The 23,773-nt window shown below is 46.7% G+C and overlaps 1 protein-coding gene across 3 annotated transcripts in view; it reads right to left on the bottom strand.

Annotated features, from left to right (window-relative positions):
• LOC134969342 (capping protein, Arp2/3 and myosin-I linker protein 2-like) overlaps nt 1-22,984 on the bottom strand; it is a 549,992-nt gene extending 527,008 nt beyond the window's left edge. Inside the window, exons 1-3 of one of the 3 annotated variants that reach the window (XM_063945253.1) lie at nt 22,879-22,984; nt 18,317-18,400; nt 14,334-14,605 (exon numbers count right to left, since the gene is read on the bottom strand). In XM_063945253.1, coding sequence (XP_063801323.1) covers nt 14,334-14,429 — 96 coding nt within the window. In that variant the 5' untranslated portion in view covers nt 14,430-14,605; nt 18,317-18,400; nt 22,879-22,984. Of the gene's footprint in view, nt 1-14,333; nt 14,606-18,316; nt 18,401-22,878 lie in introns of those variants that run through there. The other 2 variants (XM_063945254.1, XR_010189452.1) reach the window with 2 other exon arrangements.
• Nucleotides 22,985-23,773: the final 789 nt, after the last annotated feature.

Below are 23,773 nucleotides of genomic sequence, written 5' to 3'. Positions count from 1 at the left end.
TCCACATATTCAGTCAAATACAGAAAGTCACTGTTATCAGACAGAGGTCTCTCATGTGACCTATCGTCTTGAGGAAGTCCCCACCGTGACGGGACGAAACGCGTTGACGTCATCTTCCCTGCTCAGCCTGCACGCGTACAGATTGCCACCAGCCGTATCCGCATTCAGCGGTGAATTTGAATTCAGCCTTGGAGCTTTTTTTACCGGGACGCCAGGTCAGCATACCTTTGAAGCATCCGCACTCGCCTGCCAGGACAGTAACATCTGCACCGTGATAGTGCCGGCGGCGGACGCTTAGAAGATTCCCCGGTACCTCCTGTGCTGCGAGACTGAATCTTCCCGCAGGTCGGGTAATTATTACCAGCAGCATCACCTCTGCACTGGGACGCCAGTAGCATAGAGGACGGGAGCTCTAATCAATTTCTAAAGGCTGTAGTAACTGTTGCAATCTGTCCAATTGATTCAATAGACCATATAGGTCTGTGTGGCAACATATAAGCTACACTGTTTCAAGTTCTTATACAAAGTGACAAAGAAATCTGAATATAATAGTGTGCCTGAGCTTCCCTTTATGTATGGGTTTTAAATGTGTGTGTTAATAAATTTGTTCAATTTTTATTAAACCAGCAAGTTCCATGTGTGTTGAATTTTGATTTAAGCAGACACCTGTGTATCTACCTTTTGATATTCTAATTATCAATAAGTATACATCAAGCGCAATACACATTTTGTCTATATTTTGTGTTCTTGTTTGGGGGAGCCAGCGATCCCTCAGTGTTTGCAGCCGATGTATAGTTAATTAATTTATTACAAATATTTGCGCCAGGAGTTGGAGTGGTCAAACACTCCAAAATAAAAAAGAGGTCTCTCATGTGGTCATGTGGTGGTGCACCCCAGAGAGTAATTGCAGATCAGAGATTTTAAGAGAGAAAACAAAACAGATAAAGGTAAAGTATAATGTATTTATAATGTGAGACTACACCAGCACGTAATCTCAGATCGTTACATGTTACCCAAGGTGTATGGTACACAAACGTTAATATAATGCTTGGTCCCCAGAAAGAGATAATAGCAGAACAAGAGAAGGAAAGGGAGGGGAGAAAGGGGAAAGGTTACCTGTTGGCTAACAGCCGCATTAGGTAGATGTTGGAGTCTCTGACTGCTAGTCTCCGGTCATGTGCTGAGAGGGTTACCCACTGTGCATAGTGAGGACCGTGTAGTATCGGACGTCCATTTCACTGACAAGCTTCTTCAGTGTGTGTTCACACCTGTGATCCCATAGGATTGCATGGTGCGAATGGTGCCGCATCATGGCGTGCTGGGCCATGGGCATGCAGAGCTATTTGCATGCTGCGATGTACACACACGTTTGCTATGCTGCCAGCACAGATAAAAGAGGACACATCTGTAACTGTAAGTACTGCTGTACTGTCACATTGCTACAAAGTAAACCATGCCACTGGTTAAGTACTGGGTTTTTTGTTGTCTCAGGGCATCCACTGGTGCATGTAGTACTCTGCCGTACCACATATTCCAACATAGGAAGCACCTGATATACTGGTATAGGATGTCCCTGATACCCTGGCATGAAATGCCCCTAATACAGAGGTATAAAACACCCTTGATACACTGGTATAAGATTCCCCTGATAGGCTGCAATAGGATGCCCCTGATATTCTGGTGTAGTATGTCCCTTATAAGCTGGTATAAGATGCTCCTGATACTGAGGTAAAATTTGCCTGATAAGCTAGTATACCGTAGGATGCTTATGATCTGCTGATATAGGATGCCTCTGATGTGCTGGTATAAGATGCCCATGATATGCTGGTATTAGATTACTCTGATGCACTAGTACAGGGGTGGCCAATCAGTCAGTGGCAAAGAGCCAGAAAAGATCCGTAGTAAAGGTCAAGAGCCACTATCATGTGCGCGCCTACAGTGCGCACACAAAAATGGGAGCGTGGCCTAGTTGTCACAAAGCCACACCCCATTTTTGTGCGCACACCTTTCGATAGGGCATTTGTAGGAGTATGACCTTGTGTCATAAGTAACCACGTTTTTAGTAATGTGGTACAGTGCCACATACATATAATGCCACAGTACAGTGCCACATACATATAAAAATGCCAAAAAATGGGTGCTTCCACAGTTCCAGATACATATACGCCCCCACGGTGCCAGATACACATATGTCCACATAGTGCCAGATAAATATATGCCCCCATTGCCAGATACACATGCCCCAACAGTACCAGATACACATGCCCCACAGTGCCAAATACATATATTCTGCACAGTGCCAAATACATGTATGCCCCACAATGCCAAATACATGTATGCCCCACAGTGCCACATGTATGCCCCACAGTGCCAGATATGCCCCCAGTGCAGATACACATCCTTAGTGCCAGATATGCCCCCAAAGCCAGATACACATGCCCTCACAGTGCCAGATATTCCCCTAGTGCCAGATACACATGGCCCCACTGTGCCAGATATGCCCCCCAGTGCCAGATACACATGTCCTTACAGTGGCAGATATGCCCCCAAAGCCAGATACACACGCCCCCACAGTGCCAGCTATGCCCCCAGTGCCAGATACACATGGCCCCACTGAGCCAGATATGCCTCCAGTGCCTGATACACATGTCCTTACAATGCCAGATATGCCACCCAGTGCCAGATACACATGTCCCCGCAGTGCCAGCTATGCCCTCAGTGCCAGATACACATGCCCCCATGGTGCCAGATATGCCCCCAGGGCAGATACACATGTCCCCACAGTGCCAGCTATGTATGTCCTTACAGTGCCAGCTATGCCCCCAGTGCCATCTATGCCCCCAGTGCCAGATACGCATGTCCCCGCAGTGCCAGATATGCCCCCAGTGCAGATACACATGTCCCCAAAGTGCCATCTATGCCCCCAGTGCCAGATACACATGTCCTTACAGTGCCAGATATGCCCCCAATGCCAGATACACATGCCCCCACAGTGCCAGATATGCCCCCAGTGCCAGATACACATGGCCCCACTGAGCCAAATATGCCCCCAGTGCCTGATACACATGTCCTTACAATGCCAGATATGCCCCCAGTGCCAGATACACATGTCCCTGCAGTGCCAGCTATTCACTCAGTGCCAGATACACATGCCCCCACGGTGCCAGATATGCCCCCAGTGCAGTTACACATGTCCTCACAGTGCCAGCTATGCATGTCCTTACAGTGCCAGCTATGCCCCCGGTGCCAGATACGCATGTCCCCGCAGTGCCAGCTATGCCCTCAGTGCCAGATACATATGCCCCCAAGGTGCCAGATATGCCCCCAGTGCAGATACACATGTCCCCACAGTGGCAGCTATGCATGTCCTTACAGTGCCAGCTATGCCCCCAGTGCCATCTATGCCCCCCAATGCCAGATACGCATGTCCTTACATTGCCAGATATGCCCCCATTGCAGATACACATGTCCCCACAGTGCCAGCTATGCCCCCAGTGCCAGATACACATGTCCTTACAGTGCCATCTATGCCCCCAGTGCAGATACACATGTCCCCACAGTGGCAGCTATGCCCCCAGTCCCAGATACACATGTCCTTACAGTGCCAGATATGCCCTTAGTGCAGATACATGTCCCCACAGTGCCAGCTATGCCCCCAGTGCCAGATACACATGTCCCCACAGTGCCAGATATGCCCCCAGTGCCAGATACACATGTCCCCAAAGTGCCAGCTATGCCCCCAGTGCAGATACACATGTTCTTACAGTGCCAGCTATGCCCCCAGTGCAGATACACATGTTCTTACAGTGCCAAATATGCCCCCAGTGCAGATACACATGTTCTTACAGTGCCAAATATGCCCCCAGTGCCAGATACACATGTCCTTACAGTGCCATCTATGCCCCCAGTGCAGAAACACATGTCCCCACAGTGCCAGCTATGCCCCCAGTCCCAGATACACACGTCCCTACAGTGCCAACTATGCCCCCAGTGCCAGATACACATGTCCCCACAGTGCCAGACATGCCCCCAGTGCCAGATACACATGTCCCCACAGTGCCATCTATGCCCCCAGTGCAGATACACATGTCCTCACAGTGCCAGCTATGCCCCCAGTCCCAGATACACACGTCCCTACAGTGCCAACTATGCCCCCAGTGCCAGATACACATGTCCCCACAGTGCCAGACATGCCCCCAGTGCCAGATACACATGCCCCCACAGTGCCAGCTATGTCCCCAGTGTAGATACACATGTTCTTACAGTGCCACATATGCCCCCAGTGCCAGATACACATGTCCTTACAGTGCCAGATATGCCCCCAGTGCCAGACAAACATGTCCTTACAGTGCCAGATATGCCCCCACAGTGCCAGCTATGCCCCCAGTGCAGATACACATGTCCCCATAGTGGCTCCCCCCACCCCCTCCCAAAGTGCTACTCAGACACACATGTCCCCAAAGTGCCCCCCCCCCCCTCCCAAAAGTGCTGCTCACCATACTGCTGCTGTGAGGGGAAGGGAGGAGAGCGCTGCACACACCTCTCCTGTTCCTCTTACTCTGGCAGCGGTGTCTATCTTCAATTCGGCGCCGGCTTGTAAGCCAATCAGAGCTCGCGGACCAGCAGCCAATCAGGAGCCTTAGCTGCCGGACCACGAGCTCTGATTGGCTCATGGGGAGGTGCCGAATTGAAGATAGACACCGCAGCCGAAGTCAGAGGGGCAGGAGACCTTAGAAGTCTGTATGTGCCGGGCTCTGTGTCGGGCAGCGGTGGCCGGGAGCGGATCGAGCCGCATGCTCAGGATGAAAGCGCTGCATGTGGCTCGAGAGCCGCGGGTTGGCCACCACTGCACTAGTATAAGATACCTCAGACATGTTGGTATAAAATGCCCCTGATAAACTAGTATAAGATGCATGGGGGTCTGCTGCAAGACCACAACCCTTCCCCCACGAGACCTCTAGCATTTTACTGTTTGACATTCAAGTTATTAATTTGACTAGAAATGCTTACAGTTCAATAAAAAAATAGGAAAATCTGGTATTTTAACGGTAGTGTGTATATATATATATATATATATATATTTATACTGCTCAAAAAAAATAAAAGGAACACTAAAATAACACATCCTAGATCTGAATGAATGAAATATTCTTATTAAATACTTTGTTATTTACATAGTTGAATGTGCTGACAACAAAATCACACAAAAATTATCAATGGAAATCAAATTTATTAACCCATGGAGGTCTGGATTTGGAGTCACACTCAAAATTAAAGTGGAAAAACACACTACAGGCTGATCCAACTTTGATATAATGTCCTTAAAACAAGTCAAAATGAGGCTCAGTAGTGTGTGTGGCCTCCAAGTGCCTGTATGACCTCCCTACAATGCCTGGGCATGCTCCTGATGAGGTGGTGGATGCAGTGGCGGAACTAGCGAGCGGTGGGCCCAGGTGCGACAAAATGCTTTGGGCCCTTCAACCCTCATCCCATCCAAGTCCACCCCCTCACCCCTGGAGAGGATCTGGTGAGGGGGACCTGCTGAGGGCCAGAGTAATGGATACCTAGCAACAGTGCCGTAACTAGACATTTTAGCACTGTGTGCATGAAACGGCATCGGAGCCCCACCCCTGCATGCAAAATAAGGGCAGTGCGCGCCTACGGCGCGTGCAAATATACATAGGGGCATGGCTTTGCGGGGAAGGGGTGTGGCCACAAAATAATACCAATTCATAAAACGGTGCACAGTATTCTCCATTATTCAAATTACGCCGCACAGTAGCACCCCTACACCAGGTAGAGACCCTTTTAAACCTTACGCGGACAGATTCAACTTTTTACACATTACGGCAGACAGCATCCCCCTTTTTACACATAACGGCAGACAGCGTGCCCTTTTTACACATAACGGTAGACAGCGTCCCCCATTTTACACATTACGGCACACAGCGTCCCCCATTTTACACATTACGGCAGACAGCATCCCCCATTTTACACATTACGGCAGACAGTCCAGAAAGAGAAAGTAAGAAAGAAAGAAAGAAAGAAAGAAAGAAAGAATTATACTTACTCACTTCGCTGGCTCAGGCTCCTCGGTGCAGCTTCTGGCAGAGATCACGATTTCCGGGCAGGAGAGAAGGAGGAGGAGGGAGCCGCATCAGCGCTGTGTTATTGGTGGAGGCGCTGCTGCTGTCCCAGTCCTTCACCATAGGCTGTTCTCCGCCGCTGTGAATGCTGGGATGCGCTTCACAGCGGCGGAAGACAGCCTATAGTGAAGCAGAGGGACAGCAGCAGCAGCGCCTCAACCAATAAAACAGCGCTGCTGCGGCTCCCTCCTCCACCTCCCTCCTCCTCCTTCCCCCCGTGTCCGCTGTGCTCCTCTCCTCTCCGGGCGGATGTGTGCTGCGGGCAGCGGTTGCCCACAGCACACAGCGGCATGTAATGAGTCAGTTTGACTCATTACATGCTTTGGGCTCCTGGACAGTGGCAAGACCCAGTGCAACGCATTGGTTGCACTGGCAGTAGTTCTGCCTCTGGGCGGATGGTCTCCTGAGGGATCTCCTCCCAGACCTGGACTAAAGCATCCACCAACTCCTGGACAGTCTGTGGTGCAACGTGGCATTGGTAGATGGAGCGAGACATGATGTGCCAGATGTGCTCAATTGGATTCAGGTCTGGGGAATGGGCAGGCCAGCCCATAGCATCAATGCCTTAGTCTTGCAGGAACTGCTGACACACTCCAACCACATGAGTTCTAGCATTGTTTTGCATTAGGAGGAACCCAGGGCCAACCGCATCAGCATATGGTCTCACAAGGGGTCTGAGGATCTCATCTCGGTACCTAATGGCAGTCAGGCTACCTCTGGCGAGCACATGGGGGGCTGTGCGGCCCCCCAAAGAAATGCCAACCCACACCATTACTGACCCACTGCCAAACCGGTCATGCTGGAGGATGTTGCAGGCAGCAGAACGTTCTCCTTGGCGTCTCCAGACTCTGTCACGTCTGTCACTGTGCTCAGTGAGAACCTGCTTTCATCTGTGAAGAGCACAGGACGCCAATGGCGAATTTGCCAATCTTGGTGTTCTCTGGCAAATGCCAAATGGCTGTAAGCACAACCCCCACCTGTGGACGTCGGGCCCTCATACCACCCTCATGAAGTCTGTTTCTGATCGTTTGAGTAGACACATGCATATTTGTGGCTTGCTGGAGGTCATTTTGCAGGGCTCTGGCAGTGCTCCTCCTGTTCCTACTTGCACAAAGGCGGAGGTAGCGGTCCTGCTGCTGGGTTAATGCTCTCCTACGGCCTCCTCCATGTCTCCTGATGTACTGGCCTGTCTCCTGGTAGCGCCTCCATGCTATGGACACTACGCTGACAGACACAGCAAACCTTCTTGGCACAGCTCGCATTGATGTGCCATCCTGAATAAGCTGCACTACCTGAGCCACTTGTGTGGGTTGTAGACTCTGTCTCATGCTACCACTAGAGTGAAAGCACCGTCAGCTTTCAAAAGTGACCAAAACATCAGCCAGAAAGCATAGGAGCTGAGAAGTGGTCTGTGGTCACCACCTGCAGAACAACTCCTTTATTGGGGGTGTCTTGCTAATTGCCTATAATTTCCACCTGTTGTCTATTCCATTTGCACAACAGCATGTGAAATTGATTGTCAATCAGTGTTGCTTCCTAAGTGGACAGTTTGATTTCACAGTAGTGTGATTGGAGTTACATTGTGTTGTTTAAGTGTTCCCTTTAATTTTTTGAGCAGTGTATTATATATATATATATATATATTAGGGATGAGCGGGTCAGGTTAACCCTACCGGACTCCACGTCCCGAGCTCGGATCCAAGTCAGGCTCGGGTTTTCCCGTCTGACTCAGAAACCCAAATGAGGCAAAACGTCACGATACCACTGTCGGATTCTCGCTGGATTTGGATTCCATACAAGGAGCCGTGCGTCGCGGCCATTTTCACTCCAGTCTCAGAGAGTATAGTGAGAGGATGTGTCTCCGTCCTTAGTGTCTGTGTGGGGACGGGAAAGTGGGGTGGCGAGTCTAGTGCTGTCTTGTGCTGTCCAGTCCAGTGTAGTCAGTGACTTATGCTGCATCAGTCCAGCCAGTCACAGTGTTGGTGTCCTCTGCTGCTATATGTTCCCATTGCTGCTGGCTGCTGTATAAGTCCCTTTCAGTGGTGCTGTGTTGTCCTGCATTAGACCAGGGGAAGTGTCTTGTGCAGCATCAGTCCAGTGTCCAGTCACAGTGGTAGTGTCCTCTGCTGCCATATATCCAGTGTTACTGCCGTATAATTTCCGTAATACTGCCGTATAATTCCCGTGATGTTGCTGCATAATTCCCGTGATACTGGCGTATATTTCCTGTGATATTGCCATATAATTCCAGTGATATTGCCATTTAATTCCCGTGATACTGGCGTATAATTCCTATGATATTGCTGTAAAATTCCCATGATATTGCCGTATAATTCTCGGAATACTGCCGTATAATTCCTGTGATATTGCCATATAATTCTCGGAATACTGCCGTATAATCCCTGTGATACTGCCATATAATTCCCGTGATACTGGTGTATAATTCCTGTGATATTGCCGTATAATTCTCGAAATACTGGCGTATAATTCCTATGATATTGCTGTATAACTCATGTGATATTGCCGTATAATTCTCGGAATACTGGCGTATAATTCCTGTTACATTGCTGTAGAATTCTCGGAATACTGGTGTATAATTCCTATGATATTGCAGTATAATTCCTGTGATATTGCCGTATAATTCTCGGAATACTGGCGTATATTTCCTATGATATTGCTGTATAACTCATGTGATATTGCCGTATAATTCTTGGAATACTAGCGTATAATTCCTGTGACATTGCTGTATAATTCTCGGAATACTAGCGTATAATTCCTGTGACATTGCTGTATAATTCTCGGAATACTGGTGTATAATTCCTATGATATTGCCGTATAATTCCTGTGATATTGCCGTATAATTCTCGGAATACTGGCGTATAATTCCTATGATATTGCTATATAATTCATGTGATATTGCCGTATAATTCTTGGAATACTGGTGTATAATTCCTGTGATACTGCCATATAATTCTCGGAATACTGGCATATAATTCCCGTGATACTGGCGTATAATTCATGTGATATTGCCATATAATTTTCATGATAATGCCACATAATTCCAGTTATCCTGCCATATAATTCCATATAAATCCATATAATTCTGTATAAATCCAGTCCAGTGGTGCTGCCATATAAATTCAGTGGTGCTGTCCTGTGCTGTATATTATTTACTCCAAATAAAGGGGTTTATTAATATTTAATCCAAATAATTTTTACAGAGTTTGCCCTGTGAGGTGTAGGGGTACGCTCTCTTGTGCCACAAATTGTGTTATATATCTCCAGAAAAATAATGGAGAACAAACATTTGGAGGATAAAATATGGAAAGATCAAGAACCACTTCCTCCTAGTGCTGAAGCTGCTGCCACAAGCCATGACATAGACGATGAAATGCCATCAGTGTCGTCTGCCAAGGCCGATGCCCATTGTGATAGTAGAGGGTATGTAAAATCCAAAAAGCCAAAGTTCAGTAAAAAGACCCAAAAAAATAAACTTAAATGGTCTGAGGAGAAATGTAAACTTGCCAATATGCCATTTAAGACACGGAGTGGCAAGGAGCGGCTGAGCCCTGGCCTATGTTCATGACTAGTGGTTCAGTTTCACATGACGATGGAAGCCCTCATCCTCCCGCTATAAAAATTTAAAGAGTTAAGCTGGAAAGAGCACAGAAAAGAACTGTGCGTTTCTGAGAAGGTATCACAAATCCCCAAGGAGAATCCAAGTGTGGTGGCGGTTGCGATGCCTGACCTTCCCAACACTGGATGGAAAAAGGTGGCTCCTTCCACCATTTGCACAACCCCTGCAAGTGCTGGAAGGTGCACCCACAGTCCAGTTCCTGATATTCAAATTGAAGATGTCACTGTTGAAGTACATCAGGATGAGGATATGGGTGTTGCTGGCGCTGAGGATGAAGTTGACGATGAGGATTCTGATGGTGATGTGGTTTGTTTAAATCATGCACCGGGGGAGACACGTGTTGTCCATGGGATGAAGAAGCCCATTGTGATGCCAGGGCAAACTACCAAAAAAGCCACCTCTTCTGTCTGGAATTATTTCTCCACAAATCCGGACAACAGGTGTCAAGCCGTGTGTTGCCTCTGTCAATCTGAAATAAGTAAGGATAAGGATGTTAACCACCTAGGAACATCCTCCCTTAAACGTCACCTGCAGCGCATTCATCATAAGTCAGTGTCAAGTTGTGAAACTATGGGTAACAGCGTATGTAGTCAATTGACACCTAAATTCCTTCTTCCTCCTGTACCCAAGCTCCTGCATGCCACAGCACCAACTCACTCAATATCAACCTCCTCCTCAGTCAGGAATGTCAGTAGTCCTGCAGGCAATGTAAATGTCAAGACTGAGGATTCCCCTCCTAACCAGGATTCCTCCAGAGGATCTTTGAGTGGTACACCTGCTGTTGCTGCCACTGCTGTTGTTGCTGCTGCGAGTCAATCGTAATCCCAGAGGGGAAGTCTGAAGAACACTTGTACTACTTCAACAAAGCAATTGACTGTCCAATAGTCCTTTCTGAGGAAGATGAAATATTACAGCAGTCATCCTTTTGCAAAGCGGATAACTGAGGCCTTGACAGCTATGTTGGTGTTAGACGTGCGTCCGGTATCCGCAATTTGTTCAATGGGACTTAGAGAATTGTTTGAGGTACTGTGTCCCTGGTATCAAACCCCATGTAGGTTCCACTTCTCTAGGCAGGCAAAACTGAGAATATACAGAGACGTCAGAAAAAGTATCCTTAGTATCCTACAAAATGCAGTTGTACCCACTGTCCACTTAACCACAGACATGTGGACAAGTGGAACAGGGCAGACTAAGGACTATATGACTGTGACAGCCCACTGGGTAGATGTATGGCCTCCCGCAGCAACAACATCAGCAGTGGCACCAGTAGCAGCATCTCAAATCGTTTCTAGGCAGGCTACGCTATGTATCACCGCTTTCCGTAAGAGGCACACAGCTGACATCCTCTTACAGAAACCGAGGAACATCATTGCAGAATGGCTTACACCATTTAGACTCTCCTGGGGATTTGTGATTTGTGATATCGGACAACGTCACCAATATTGTGCGTGCATTACATCTGGGCAAATTCCAGCACGTCCAATGTTTTGCACATACAATTAATTTGGTGGTGCAGAATTTTTTGAAAAATGACAGGGGAGTGCAGGAGATGTTGTCGGTGGACCAAAAAATTGCAGGCCACTTTCAGCATTCAGCCACCGCGTGCCGAAGACTGGAGCACCATCAAACATGCCTGAACCTACTCTGCCATCACCTGCCCTGCCATTACCTGAAGGAAGAGGTGGTAACGAGGCAAAATTCAACACTCTATATGCTACAGAGGATGGAGGAGCAGCAAAGGGCCATTCAAGCCTATACATCCACCTACAATATAGGCAAAGGAGGGGTAATGCACCTGACTCAAGCGCAATGGAAAATTATTTCTGTCTTGTGCAAGGTTCTCCAACCCTTCGAACTTGCCACACGTGAAGTCAGTTCAGACACTGCTAGCTTGAGTCAGGTCATTCCCCTCATCAGGCTTTTGCAGAAGCAGCTGGAGAAACTGAAGGAGGAGCTAAGACAGAGCGATTCCACAAAGTATGTGGGACTTGTGGATGGAGCCCTTCATTCACTTTGCCAGGATTCAAGGGGGGTCAATCTGTTGAAATCAGAGCACTACATTTTGGCCACTGTGCTCGATCCTAAGTTTAAAGCCTACATTGTATCTCTCTTTCCAGCAGACACAAGTGTGCAGAGGTGCAAAGACCTGCTGGTGAGTAAATAGTCAACTCAAGCGGAACGTGACCCGTCAACAGCTCCTCCTTTCATTTCTTTCGCCACTGAGGCTGCGAGGAAAAGGATAAGATTTCCTAGCCCACCCGCTGGCGGTGATGCAGGGCAGTCTGGAGCGAGTTCTGACATCTGGTCCGGACTGAAGGACCTGCCAACGATTACTGACATGTCATCTACTGTCACTGCATATGATTCTGTCACCATTGAAAGAATGGTGGAGGATTATATGAGTGACAGCATCCAAGTAAGCATGTCTGACAGTCTGTATGTTTACTGGCAGGAAAAAGAGGCAATTTGGATGCCCTTGCACAAACTGGCTTTATTTTACCTAAGTTGCCCCCCCTCCAGTGTGTACTCCAAAAGAGTGTTTAGTGCAGCCAGTAACCTTGTCAGCGAACGGCGTAGGAGGTTACTTCCACAAAATGTGGAGAAGATGATGTTCATCAAAATGAATTATAAATTCCTCCGGGAAGACCTTTACCAGCTATTACCTCCAGAAATTACACAGGGACCTGTGATGGTGGATTCCAGTGGGGGCGAATTAATACTCTGTGAGGAGGATGTTCACATTGAAAGAGATGGAGAATCGGAGGATGAGGTCGACATCTTGCCTCTGTAGAGCCAGTTTGTGCAAGGAGCGATTGATTGCTTCTTTTTTTGGTGGGGGCCCAAACAAACCAGTCATTTCAGTCACAGTCGTGTGGCAGACCCTGTCACTGAAATTTTTGGTTTGTTAAAGTGTGCTTGTCTTGTTTATACAACATAAGGGTGGGTGGGAGGGCCCAAGGGCAATTCCATCTTGCACCTCTTTTTCATCTTTGCATCACGTGCTGTTTAGGGACTAGTTTTTTACAATGCCATCCTGTCTGACACTGCCGTACAACTCCAGGGGTACTGCCGTATAAGTCCAGTACAGTGGTGCTGTCTTGTGTTGCATCAGTCCAGCGGTGGGGTCTTGTGCTGCCATAAGTCCAGTGTTGGTGTCCTGTGCTGTATATTATTTACTCCAAATTAAAGGGTTATATACACATTACTTATATTATTATCCAAATAATTTTTACAGGGTTTGCCCTGTGTGGTGTAGGGGTACGCTCGCCTGTGCCGCATATTATTATAATAGCTCCAAATAAAAGGGTTATTACTATCCAAATAAATTTTACAGGCTTTGCCGTGTGTGTGTGTGGGGGGGGGGGGGGGGCGGGGGATTAGGGGTATGCTCTCCTGTGCCACCAGTATTGTGCGTGTATTGCATCTGGGCAAATTCCAGCACGTCCCATGTTGTTTGTGCCGCACACTTGTGTCGCTTAGCTTTGCACCTCTTTTTCTTGTTTGCATGATGTGCTGTTTGGGGCCTCTTTTTTAAATATGCCATCCTGTCTGCAACTGCAGTGCCACTATCCTAGATGGGCAAGGTGTTTGTGCCGCACACTTGTGTCGCTTAGCTTAGTCATACAGCAACCTCGGTGCAACCTTTTGACCTCAAAACAATATTGTGAGGTGTGAAGTGTTCAGAATAGACTAGAAATAAGTGGAAATTAATGTTATTGAGGTTAATAATACCGTAGGAACAACATTACCCCCCAAATTCTGTGATTTTAGCTGTTTTTATGGTTTTTCTTTTTAAATCATCCAGATCCAAAACACGAAAGGGTGGTTTTGGCAAAACCAATCCAGATCCAAAACACGAGCGGGGATCCAGATCCAAAACCAAAACACAAAAAGTGCTCGCCGCACATGTCTACTAAAAACTTATATTTATCTCAAAAGGAGTTGTAACTGCAGTGAGAGGCAATAAAGAAATATTTACAAAAACATTTCTACATGCCTCTGGCTTGAACAAGATAGTGTCCTGTATTGTAACTGAAAAATGTCTGCAGCAATTTAGACTGATTGCATTTATAAACATATTAAAAGCATATTAAACACAGACATAAATGCTAAGTTTTAAAACAGGCGTTTTAATATGCAATACAATACAATGCAAACACCAGCGTTTATGCAGCCTTGCTCCAGCATACAGCAGAACTATCAGGAAAACAAACCAGGCCAGCTAGGCCTTATTGGTAATAAAATGACCATGTTAATCATGTTAAACTTCATACATAACATGCATTAATAACCATACTCAGAGTCCAAGATTTATATATATATATATATATATATATATACAGTATATATATATATATATATATATATATATATACAGTATATATATATATATATATATATATATATATTCTGTAAACAGTGAATATCAGCAGGAAGCCCTGCATCCCTATGCATCTGATGTCTATGTAGGGTGATCACTGCATACTTTGCATATAGCATGTGGCGACGTATCCCCCACTATCAATTATAATAAAAACAGACAAGCTTACATGGGGTTTCCTGGGCGGCTGTCTGTTGGTCCTGTTGGGTCTGGGTCTCTGATGGGTGCAGTGCTGCAGTTTCTCACCATCCGTTGGTAGGTCCATAAGGTGCTCTGTGCATGCAGTCTGGGTAAAAGAAAGCAGGCAGACTGTATTCTCAGCATCCTTTATGGAAAAGGGGAGTGGCTTCAGTATAGAGCAGCTCAATGGCAGAAGAATCTGGCTTTCAACACTGTCCTTATCCTCTGCTACAGCAGCATCCGCATCCAGCTTGTATGGTCCTTGGAGAGAAACACAATTATTAGGGTTGGAGACTGAATGGGGGATGTTTATTGTACCTATTCCAGTTAACTAGTTCACTGTCAGTAATGCCAATAAGGGGTTATTTAATAGGTCAGTAAGAGATAGAAAATGTTATTCTGTACAATTTCTGTACATGCTGCACAAAACCTAGAAACAGTGCTGCTTATTTCCAGCAAGGACCACTGTATAATTTACTGTAAGGGGAATCCCAGTGTCACTGTACAGTATTAGCAAATCGAAATACTAGCAGTTTGTAAACAAATATTGCTATGTTATAATTATTTAAGATTAAAACATCCTATTTAGTAAATGTATAAATGTAAATGTATAACTGTATGCTTCACTTGTAGACAAAAATGAATTAAGCTTAAAATGATCGAAAATCTGGAGAATGGGTTCAAATGTATTTTACATGGAGTTGATTCCACCAACTAGACCTAGCCTGAAAAGGATTTAACCCCATACCTGTATGTGGAGGTGCAAGTTTGAATGTAATATAACAGTTTCCTCTCTCTCTCTCTTTCTACTATAAACATGTATAACACATGTATAATTATTGTATGAAGAAGATAGAGATACATAGATGTATCAGCCATAGGGTTTTGTACAAAAATCTACACTCTGGGGTGAGATTGGACCATGAAGGGGGCAAATTGTGTTGTAATTGCTGTCATTTCTACGCTATCACAATGGCAACTCACCCCCCTTGCGGATAATGGGATTGACCCCCTAGGGTTAAGTGCTGTACGTAGCATTACCTCATTTTGTTCATTTTATGATATCCGCAATTTACAGTACATGTTGGTGCTTTATCAGTAAATAATAATAATAATAATAATAATATTATGCAGGCACTGCCATCTCAGGCAGTATGTCAAACAAGACAAATGCAGCTCTTGCCTATATTACATTTGGGTAAATAATACACATTTGTTCAATTTAATATTTTCAGTTCTGAAAATATTCTTAGACTAATTTTATTTCTAATTTATGCAATGTTTGTTAGTACAATATACATTTAATGTATAATTAAATTAAGAGATGTTTAAAGAAGTAATTTTTGTTTTTATTTCAATAAAAAATATGTGCTGCCCTTACAAATAGGTAGAGATGAGCGGTGGGCACTTTTTGTGGTTTGTGTATTGGTTTTGGTTAGTGATGAGCGGATTCGGTTCCTCGGAATCCGAACCCTCCGAACTTCACCCATTTTACATGGTTCTGAGGCAGACTCGTATCCTCCCGCCTTGCTCGGTTAACCCGAGCGCTCCCGAACGTCATCATCCCGCTGCCGGATTTTCGCGAGATTCGTATTCTATATAAGGAGCCGCGAGTTGCCGTCATTTTCACTCGTGCATTGGAGATGATAGGGAGAGGACGTGCAGCGTTCTCTCAGTTTCTGTGTTCAGTGTGCTGCAAATATCTGTGTTCTCTGCCTGAAAAACGCTCCATATCTGTGCTGCATTGTAGTATACAGTAGGAGGACAGTGCAAAATTTTGCTGACCAGTGACCACCAGTATTATATAGCAGTACGGTACAGTAGTCCACTGCTCTACCTACCTCTGTGTCGTCAAGTATACTATCCATCCATACCGGTGGTGCATTTTAGTTGTGCACAGTATATATAGTAGGAGGACAGTGCAGAATTTTGCTGACCACCAGTATATAATATATAGCAGTACGGTACAGTAGTCCACTGCTCTACCTACCTCTGTGTCGTCAAGTATACTATCAATCCATACCTGTGGTGCATTTTAGTTGTGCGCAGTATATATAGTAGGAGGACATTGCAGAATTTTGCTGACCACCAGTATATAATATATAGCAGTACGGTACAGTAGTCCACTGCTCTACCTACCTCTGTGTTGTCAAGTATACTATCCATCTATACCTGTGGTGCATTTTAGTTGTACGCAGTATATATAGGTGGAGGACAGTGCAGAATTTTGCTGACAACCAGTATATAATATATAGCAGTACGGTACAGTAGGCCACTGCTCTACCTACCTCTGTGTCGTCAAGTATACTATCCATCCATACCTGTGGTGCATTTTAGTTGTGCGCAGTATATATAGTAGGAGGACAGTGCAGAATTTTGCTGACCACCAGTATATAATATATAGCAGTACGGTACAGTAGGCCATTGCTATTGATATATTACTGGCATATAATTCCACACATTAAAAAATGGAGAACAAAAATGTGGAGGGCAAAATAGGGAAAGATCAAGATCCACTTCCACCTCGTGCTGAAGCTGCTGAAACTAGTCATGGCCGAGACGATGAAATGCCATCAACGTCGTCTGCCAAGGCCGATGCCCAATGTCATAGTAGAGAGCATGTAAAATCCAAAAAACAAAAGTCCAGTAAAATGACCCAAAAATCAAAATTAAAAGCGTCTGATGAGAAGCGTAAACTTGCCAATATGCCATTTACGTCACGGAGTGGCAAGAAACGGCTGAGGCCCTGGCCTATGTTCATGGCTAGTGGTTCAGATTCACATGAGGATGGAAGCACTCATCCTCTCGCTAGAAAAATGAAAAGACTTAAGCTGGCAAAAGCACAGAAAAGAACTGTGCGTTCTTCTAAATCACAAATCCCCAAGGAGAGTCCAATTGTGTCGGTTGTGATGCCTGACCTTCCCAACACTGGATGGGAAGAGGTGGCGCCTTCCAACATTTGCATTTGAACGCCCCCTGCAAGTGCTGGAAGGAGCACCCACAGTCCAGTTCCTGATAGTCAAATTGAAGATGTCACTGTTGAAGTACACCAGGATGAGGATATGGGTGTTGCTGGCGCTGAGGAGGAAATTGACAAGGAGGATTCTGATGGTGAGGCGGTTTGTTCAAGTCAGGCACCCGGGGAGACACCTGTTGTCCGTGGGACGAATATGGTCATTGACATGCCTGGTCAAATTACAAAAAAAAATCACCTCTTCGGTGTGGAATTATTTTAACAGAAATGCGGACAACATTTGTCAAGCCGTGTGTTGCCTTTGTCAAGCTGTAATAAGTAGGGGTAAGGACGTTAACCACCTAGGAACATCTCTCTCTTATACGTCACCTGGAGCACATTCATCATAAGTCAGTGACAAGTTCAAAAACTTTGGGTGACAGCGGAAGCAGTCCACTGACAACTAAATCCCTTCCTCTTGTAACCAAGCTCCTCCAAACCACACCACCAACTCCCTCAGTGTCAATTTCCTCCTTAGACAGGACCGACAATAGTCCTGCAGGCCATGTCACTGTCAAGTCTGACGAGTCCTCTTCTGCCTGGGATACCTTCGATGAATCCTTGAATGTAACACCTACTGCTGCTGGCGCTGCTGTTGTTGCTGCTGGGAGTCGATCGTCATCCCAGAGGGGAAGTCGGAAGACCACTTGTACTACTTCCAGTAAGCAATTGACTGTCCAACAGTCCTTTGCAAGGAAGATGAAATATCACAGCAGTCATCCTGCTGCAAAGCGGATAACTCAGGCCTTGGCAGCCTGGGTGGTGTTATACAGATGTATCCTCATACACCGTTGCTCATAGCGCGCTATTTAGGGTCCTGAATCGCGAGTTGTAATAACGTTATGGCGTGCGTTGTTTCCCACGCCATGTAATACACAATTTCACCGCTAGGTGGCGAATGCTCCATGTTAAGCACGGTGCCGCGCGTTCACTAAGAGTAGAACACATCATATATTTACCTGGAGAGCCTGCTCATATCGTGGTCAGCAGTGGCATAATGGTTACAGTGTCCGCTTGCAATGCGTGCATCCCGTGTTCGAATCCTGTTGAGACCAGAATTATTATTTTTTTGTGAATTTATTTAATGCCATTTTTAATTGATAAAAAAAAATGCGTGGGGTCCCCCCTCCTAAGCATAACCAGCCTCGGGCTATTCGAGCCGGTCCTGGTTCTAAAAATCCGGAGAAAAAACGGACAGGGGGTCCCCCATATTTTTAAAACCATCACCGGGCTCTGCGCCTGGTGCTGGTGCAAAAAATACAGGGGACAAAAAGAGTAGGGGTCCCCTGTATTTTTTACACCAGCATCGGGCTCCACTAGCTGGACAGAAAATGCCACAGCCGGGGGTCACATTTATACAGTGCCCTGCGGCCGTGGCATTAAATATCCAACTAGACACCCCTGGCCGGGGTACCCTGGGGGAGTGGGGACACCTTCAATCAAGGGGTTTCCCCCCCAGCCACCCAAGGGCCAGGGGTGAAGCCCGAGGGTGTCCCCCCCATCCAAGGGCTGCGGATGGGAGGCTGATAGCCTTGTGAAAATGACAAGAATATTGTTTTTCCCAGTAGTACTACAAGTCCCAGCAAGCCTCCCCCGCAAGCTGGTACTTGGAGAACCACAAGTACCAGCATGCAGGAGAAAAACAGGCCCGCTGGTACCTGTAGTACTACTGGAAAAAAAATACCCAAATAAAAACAGGAGACACACACCTTGATAGTAAAACTTTATTACACAACTGCCGACACACACATACTTACCTATGTTGACCCGCCGACTACCACAGTTTCTGTCGATCCGGGGTACCTGTGAAAAAAATTAGACTCACCTGATCCAGTGTCCAGAGATAAATCCACGTACTTGGCAAAAAAAGAAAACGACAAACTCGACCATGCCGGACTGAAAGGGGTCCCATGTTGACACCTGGGACCCCTTTCCCCAAATGCCGGGACCCCACGTGACTGCTGTCACAGAGGTCCCTTCAGCCAATCAGGAAGCGCCACTCCGTGGCACTCACCTGATTGGCTCTGTGCGTGACAGAAGTGACAGAAGCGCATCGCACAGCTCCCTCCATTATATTCAATGGTGGGAACTTTCCGGGCAGCGGTGAGGTCACCCGCGGTCAGCGGCTGACCGCGGGTAACCCCACCGCTGACCGGAAAAATCCCACCATTGAAACTAATGGAGGGAGCTGTGCGATGCGCTTCTGTCACTTCAGAGGCACATACAGCCAATCAGCAGAGTGCAAGGACGTTGCGCTCGCTGATTGGCTAAAGAGACACTTCTGTGACAGCAGTCATGGGGGTTTCTTTGCATTCGAGGAAAGAGGTCCCATGTGTAAACATGGGACCCCTTTCAGTCTGTGTGGTCCGGGTAATTGCGTTTTTTTTTTTTTTACAAGTCCGTGGATTATACTCTGGACCCTGGATCAGGTGAGTATAATTTTATTCACAGGTAACCCGAATTCTACAGTGACGAGGGAGACGTGGCAGTCCGGCGGGCCCACAGCAGTAGCACCCCTAATACACATAATGCCCACAGGAGTACCGCCCCTTATACAATGCCCACAGTAGTATTGCCCCTTATGCTATGGCCACTGTACTGTTAGTGCCCCTTATGTACAGTAGAGCCCATAAAAGAAATGCCCCCAGTAGTAGTGCCCTTTATGTCCCCAGGAGTGCCCCTTATGTCCCGCTTATAAAGTGACTCCTATGCAATGTGGGCATTATGTGTATTAGGGGTGCTACTGCTGTGAGCTTTGTGTATGAGGGGCACTAATGTGTGTCATAACATGAATAAGGGACACCCCTACAGTACAGTATGTAGGTGGAGCCCCTTTTTACACAGTATGGCAGGCGGAGCCCCCTTTTAGACATTACGGCAGGTGGAGTCCCCTTTTAGATATTACGGCAGGCAGAGCTCCCCCTTTTAGATATTATGGCAGCATTTGAAGTGACATATGATAATTTATAATATAAGGGAGCCGTGAACTTAGGCACACTGATATACAGTATGCAAGAGAATATGCTGTATATCCTTTTTGCATTTGATACCCCTCATGCTGGCAACATTTATTTTAATGCAGGTGTAATAAGCCATGCACACCATCCAGGCTGCCACAACACCTGCTGCCAACTCTGATCCTGGGGTGACAGGGGCAGCCCAGCAGCAGTGATAAGCTGCTGCAGCTGCTCCTCTCGGTTTATGCTCCACTGCCGCCCACTGCCCTGATGATCAGTACCACTGCATTGTTACTCGGTAAGTAATGTTTCAGCCATTGCCAATCAGCTCCTAACTGTCATGGTACAGACTGTTTTTGAAAATTGACAGTTACTGTATGAGCTGATTTGCTGGTGCAATTTTTCACTCACAGAGAAATGTATCACAAGGAGGGCTTTCTGTTTGCTAAGAAATGTCATTTACAGTATACTATACAGTATTGTATGGCTGTCCCTCCCCCCAGTCAAACACCATTTCTGCAGACACTAGTTAATCCACTTTAATCTGAATACACATTCAACTGCTGCTAATTGAACACTAGTGTCTACAGAAACAGGTTTTGACTGGGGGGCAGGGATAGCCATATTGTGAAGGACATTTCTTAAAGCAACCAAAATGGTTACTGCATATGGAGTTTGTTCATGAATGCACCACTTCGGATACAGCATACTGTACAGTATGTCATACAGTATCTCACAGTATACTCATTATTAGGCTCACTCAGATACTGTATGTTTCGGAACGCCTGTATTTCTCTAACATCCTAGAGGATGCTGCTGGCAAGTCTCTCTGCTTTGTGGGACTTAAGGGGGGTACTCACGGAGCGATCACTTAGATTTGACTAGATTGCTTAGATTTTACGCATGATCGCTCCGTGTGTACCTCCCACTGCGATAGCTCTGCGCAGCTCTGCGCATCGCTATCGCTGGTGCTAGATTGGCCTGCATGCTAGATCTCACTGCCCTGCTTAGCGTGGCTAGCAATTGCGGGGCATCCGCGAAGCCACGCCCCTTTTCATAGGCCCTATCCCCTTTTCGGGAGCACGCGGGTTCGCCAGGCATGTGTCCCTCCTTAGAACATAAGAAAGTTGGGAGGTATGAAGTAGGAACCAACTTCTCATTAAGTTCCATGGCTCTGCTTCCGCTGACAGGACACCATTAGCTCCTGAGGGTACTGAACATAGCCCAAGCCTGGCCAGTGCTCACTCCTGCAGCACTGCCGCCACCCCCTAACAGAGCCAGAAGTCAGAAGAGTGGTGAGTATTCATCACTGGAAACCTTTCATATGCTGACCTGTCATGTCGACCATTTTCATGTGTCAACCATGAGTCCATGTCGACCATGTCACTGTCGACCAATAGTGGCCGACCTAATGACCTAATGACTGTCGACCTTAACATGGTCGCCCATCCAAACGGATTCCTCTGGGCACAATTTCTAAACTGACGTCTGGAGGAGGGGCATAGAGGGAGGGGCCAGCCCACACGTTTAAAGTCATTTAGTGCCGATGGCTCCTACAGACCTGTCTATACCCCATGGTACTAAATGGACCCCAGCATCCTCTAGGACATTAGAGAAATGTACATTACTTAAATACAGTAGTAATAATGTGCAGTACTGGACTGTACTTACTCCTCAGGGACAGCTGCAGTAATTCCAGTTTCCTGGGCTCCCTGGTGACCAGATCACTCCACTTCCTCTGGAGTGACCTGAGGCTGCAGGACTGGCCATATTTTGCTTGGATCTCAAGGCGGGCTTTATTGTAAGCACGCCGCTTCTCCGAGTTAGTAGTAAATGGCCGGTCCCGCCACCTAAGCAGGATCAGAAGCTCCCCTCTAACGTAGCGTCTCCCTGCCATTTTTGCCTGATGTACAGTAAGACGCCGGATGCAGTCCACAAACCGTGGATTGAATCTGTAGCCAGGGCCGAAACTAGGAGTTTTGTCATCCGGGGCGAGACATTAACTCGGCGCCCCAAGCTCCCCCGCATTTAACTGTATTATTTATTTGGTCTACAGATGAAAAAATTAAATATCAACCCATACCGTGATACATTAAATCACACACCTAAACGCATACAAGCACACCTACATACATACATACATACATATGGGTTGCGGCTGTTTCACCGAAGGTCAGCATCCTGATACAGGGATCCCAGCTGTAAAATGCCGGCGGCGGGAGGGGGGGGCGAGCGCAACAAAGGTTCTATTCCCTCGCCACAGGTTCTATTCCCACTCTATTGGTGTCGTGGACACCCATGAGTGGGAATAGTCCCTGTTAGTCGGCATGCCGACTGTCGGGATGTTCAGGGGGCGGGATGTAGGTGCCGATAGGGGACCGCCGATCACATAACTACATCCCAAACATATATAGTGACATGTATACATACAGTGACACAGGAGCACACATACAGATATGTAGTCACACACCTATTCACATACAGTCACACGCAAGCACACATTCATACACACATATATAGTAGTCACACACACATACAGTGCCCCTTCCCAAAGTCATACTCACTATTTAGGCTGTTTTGCTGTTCTCTCCCCCTCTTCTCTCCCATGCTACTGGCTGGCTGACATGGCACTGTGTACAGTCCTGTTTAGCCCCGCCCCCTTTTCAGATCTCAGGATGCTTATTTTTCAGTGCAGCAGTGCACTGCAATGATTAAATGCACTGGTGGGGAGGGAGGGGAGGAGGTAACTTGTCCCCTGTGCGGTGCCCACTCTGCTCTACCGATCACACGCTGAAAATATGAAACTGAAAGTAAACTACAGCTCCCGGCAGCAAGGGCTGCTGGGAGATGTAGTTTATTTTCAGTTTCATCTCAGGGATGCTGTGTGCTCGGCAACGGCTTCTTCATAGGCGGCACTGGCTCTAAGCAAACGCTGCCGCATAGGGAGGGGGCGTTAGGGGGGATTAAGTGCCAGCTCGGCGCCCTGTTCAGTACGGCGCCCAGGTCACATGCCCCCCTAGCCCCCTCCTAGTTGCGGCCATGCTGTAACCCACAATGCGTGCAAACTGAATTTGCTTCCCCACCGCCTGCAATGTGGTATACCCATAACGGATTTTATCCGGTGTCTGTGTACAAAACATAATGGAGCCCAGCGGGAAAGAAAAAACAGACCAAACAAGTGTATTTATTTAAAAAAATATATATAAAAATAAATTCACCAGAAAAAAAAAAAAATTCTGGTCTCAACAGGATTCGAACACAGGATGCACGCATTGCAAGCAGACACTGTAACCATTATGCCACTGCTAACCATGTTATGAGTTGGTACTCCAGGTAAATATATGATGTGTTTTGATGTGTTGTACTATTAACGGATTTTGGCCCTCATTCCGAGTCGTTCGCTCGGTAATTTTCATCGCATCGCAGTGAAATTCCGCTTAGTACGCATGCGCAATATTC

This window comes from Pseudophryne corroboree, chromosome 11, assembly GCF_028390025.1.
Source record: "Pseudophryne corroboree isolate aPseCor3 chromosome 11, aPseCor3.hap2, whole genome shotgun sequence".
Taxonomy (NCBI): domain Eukaryota; kingdom Metazoa; phylum Chordata; class Amphibia; order Anura; family Myobatrachidae; genus Pseudophryne; species Pseudophryne corroboree.
This window is presented reverse-complemented; position numbering and strand designations above follow the sequence as displayed.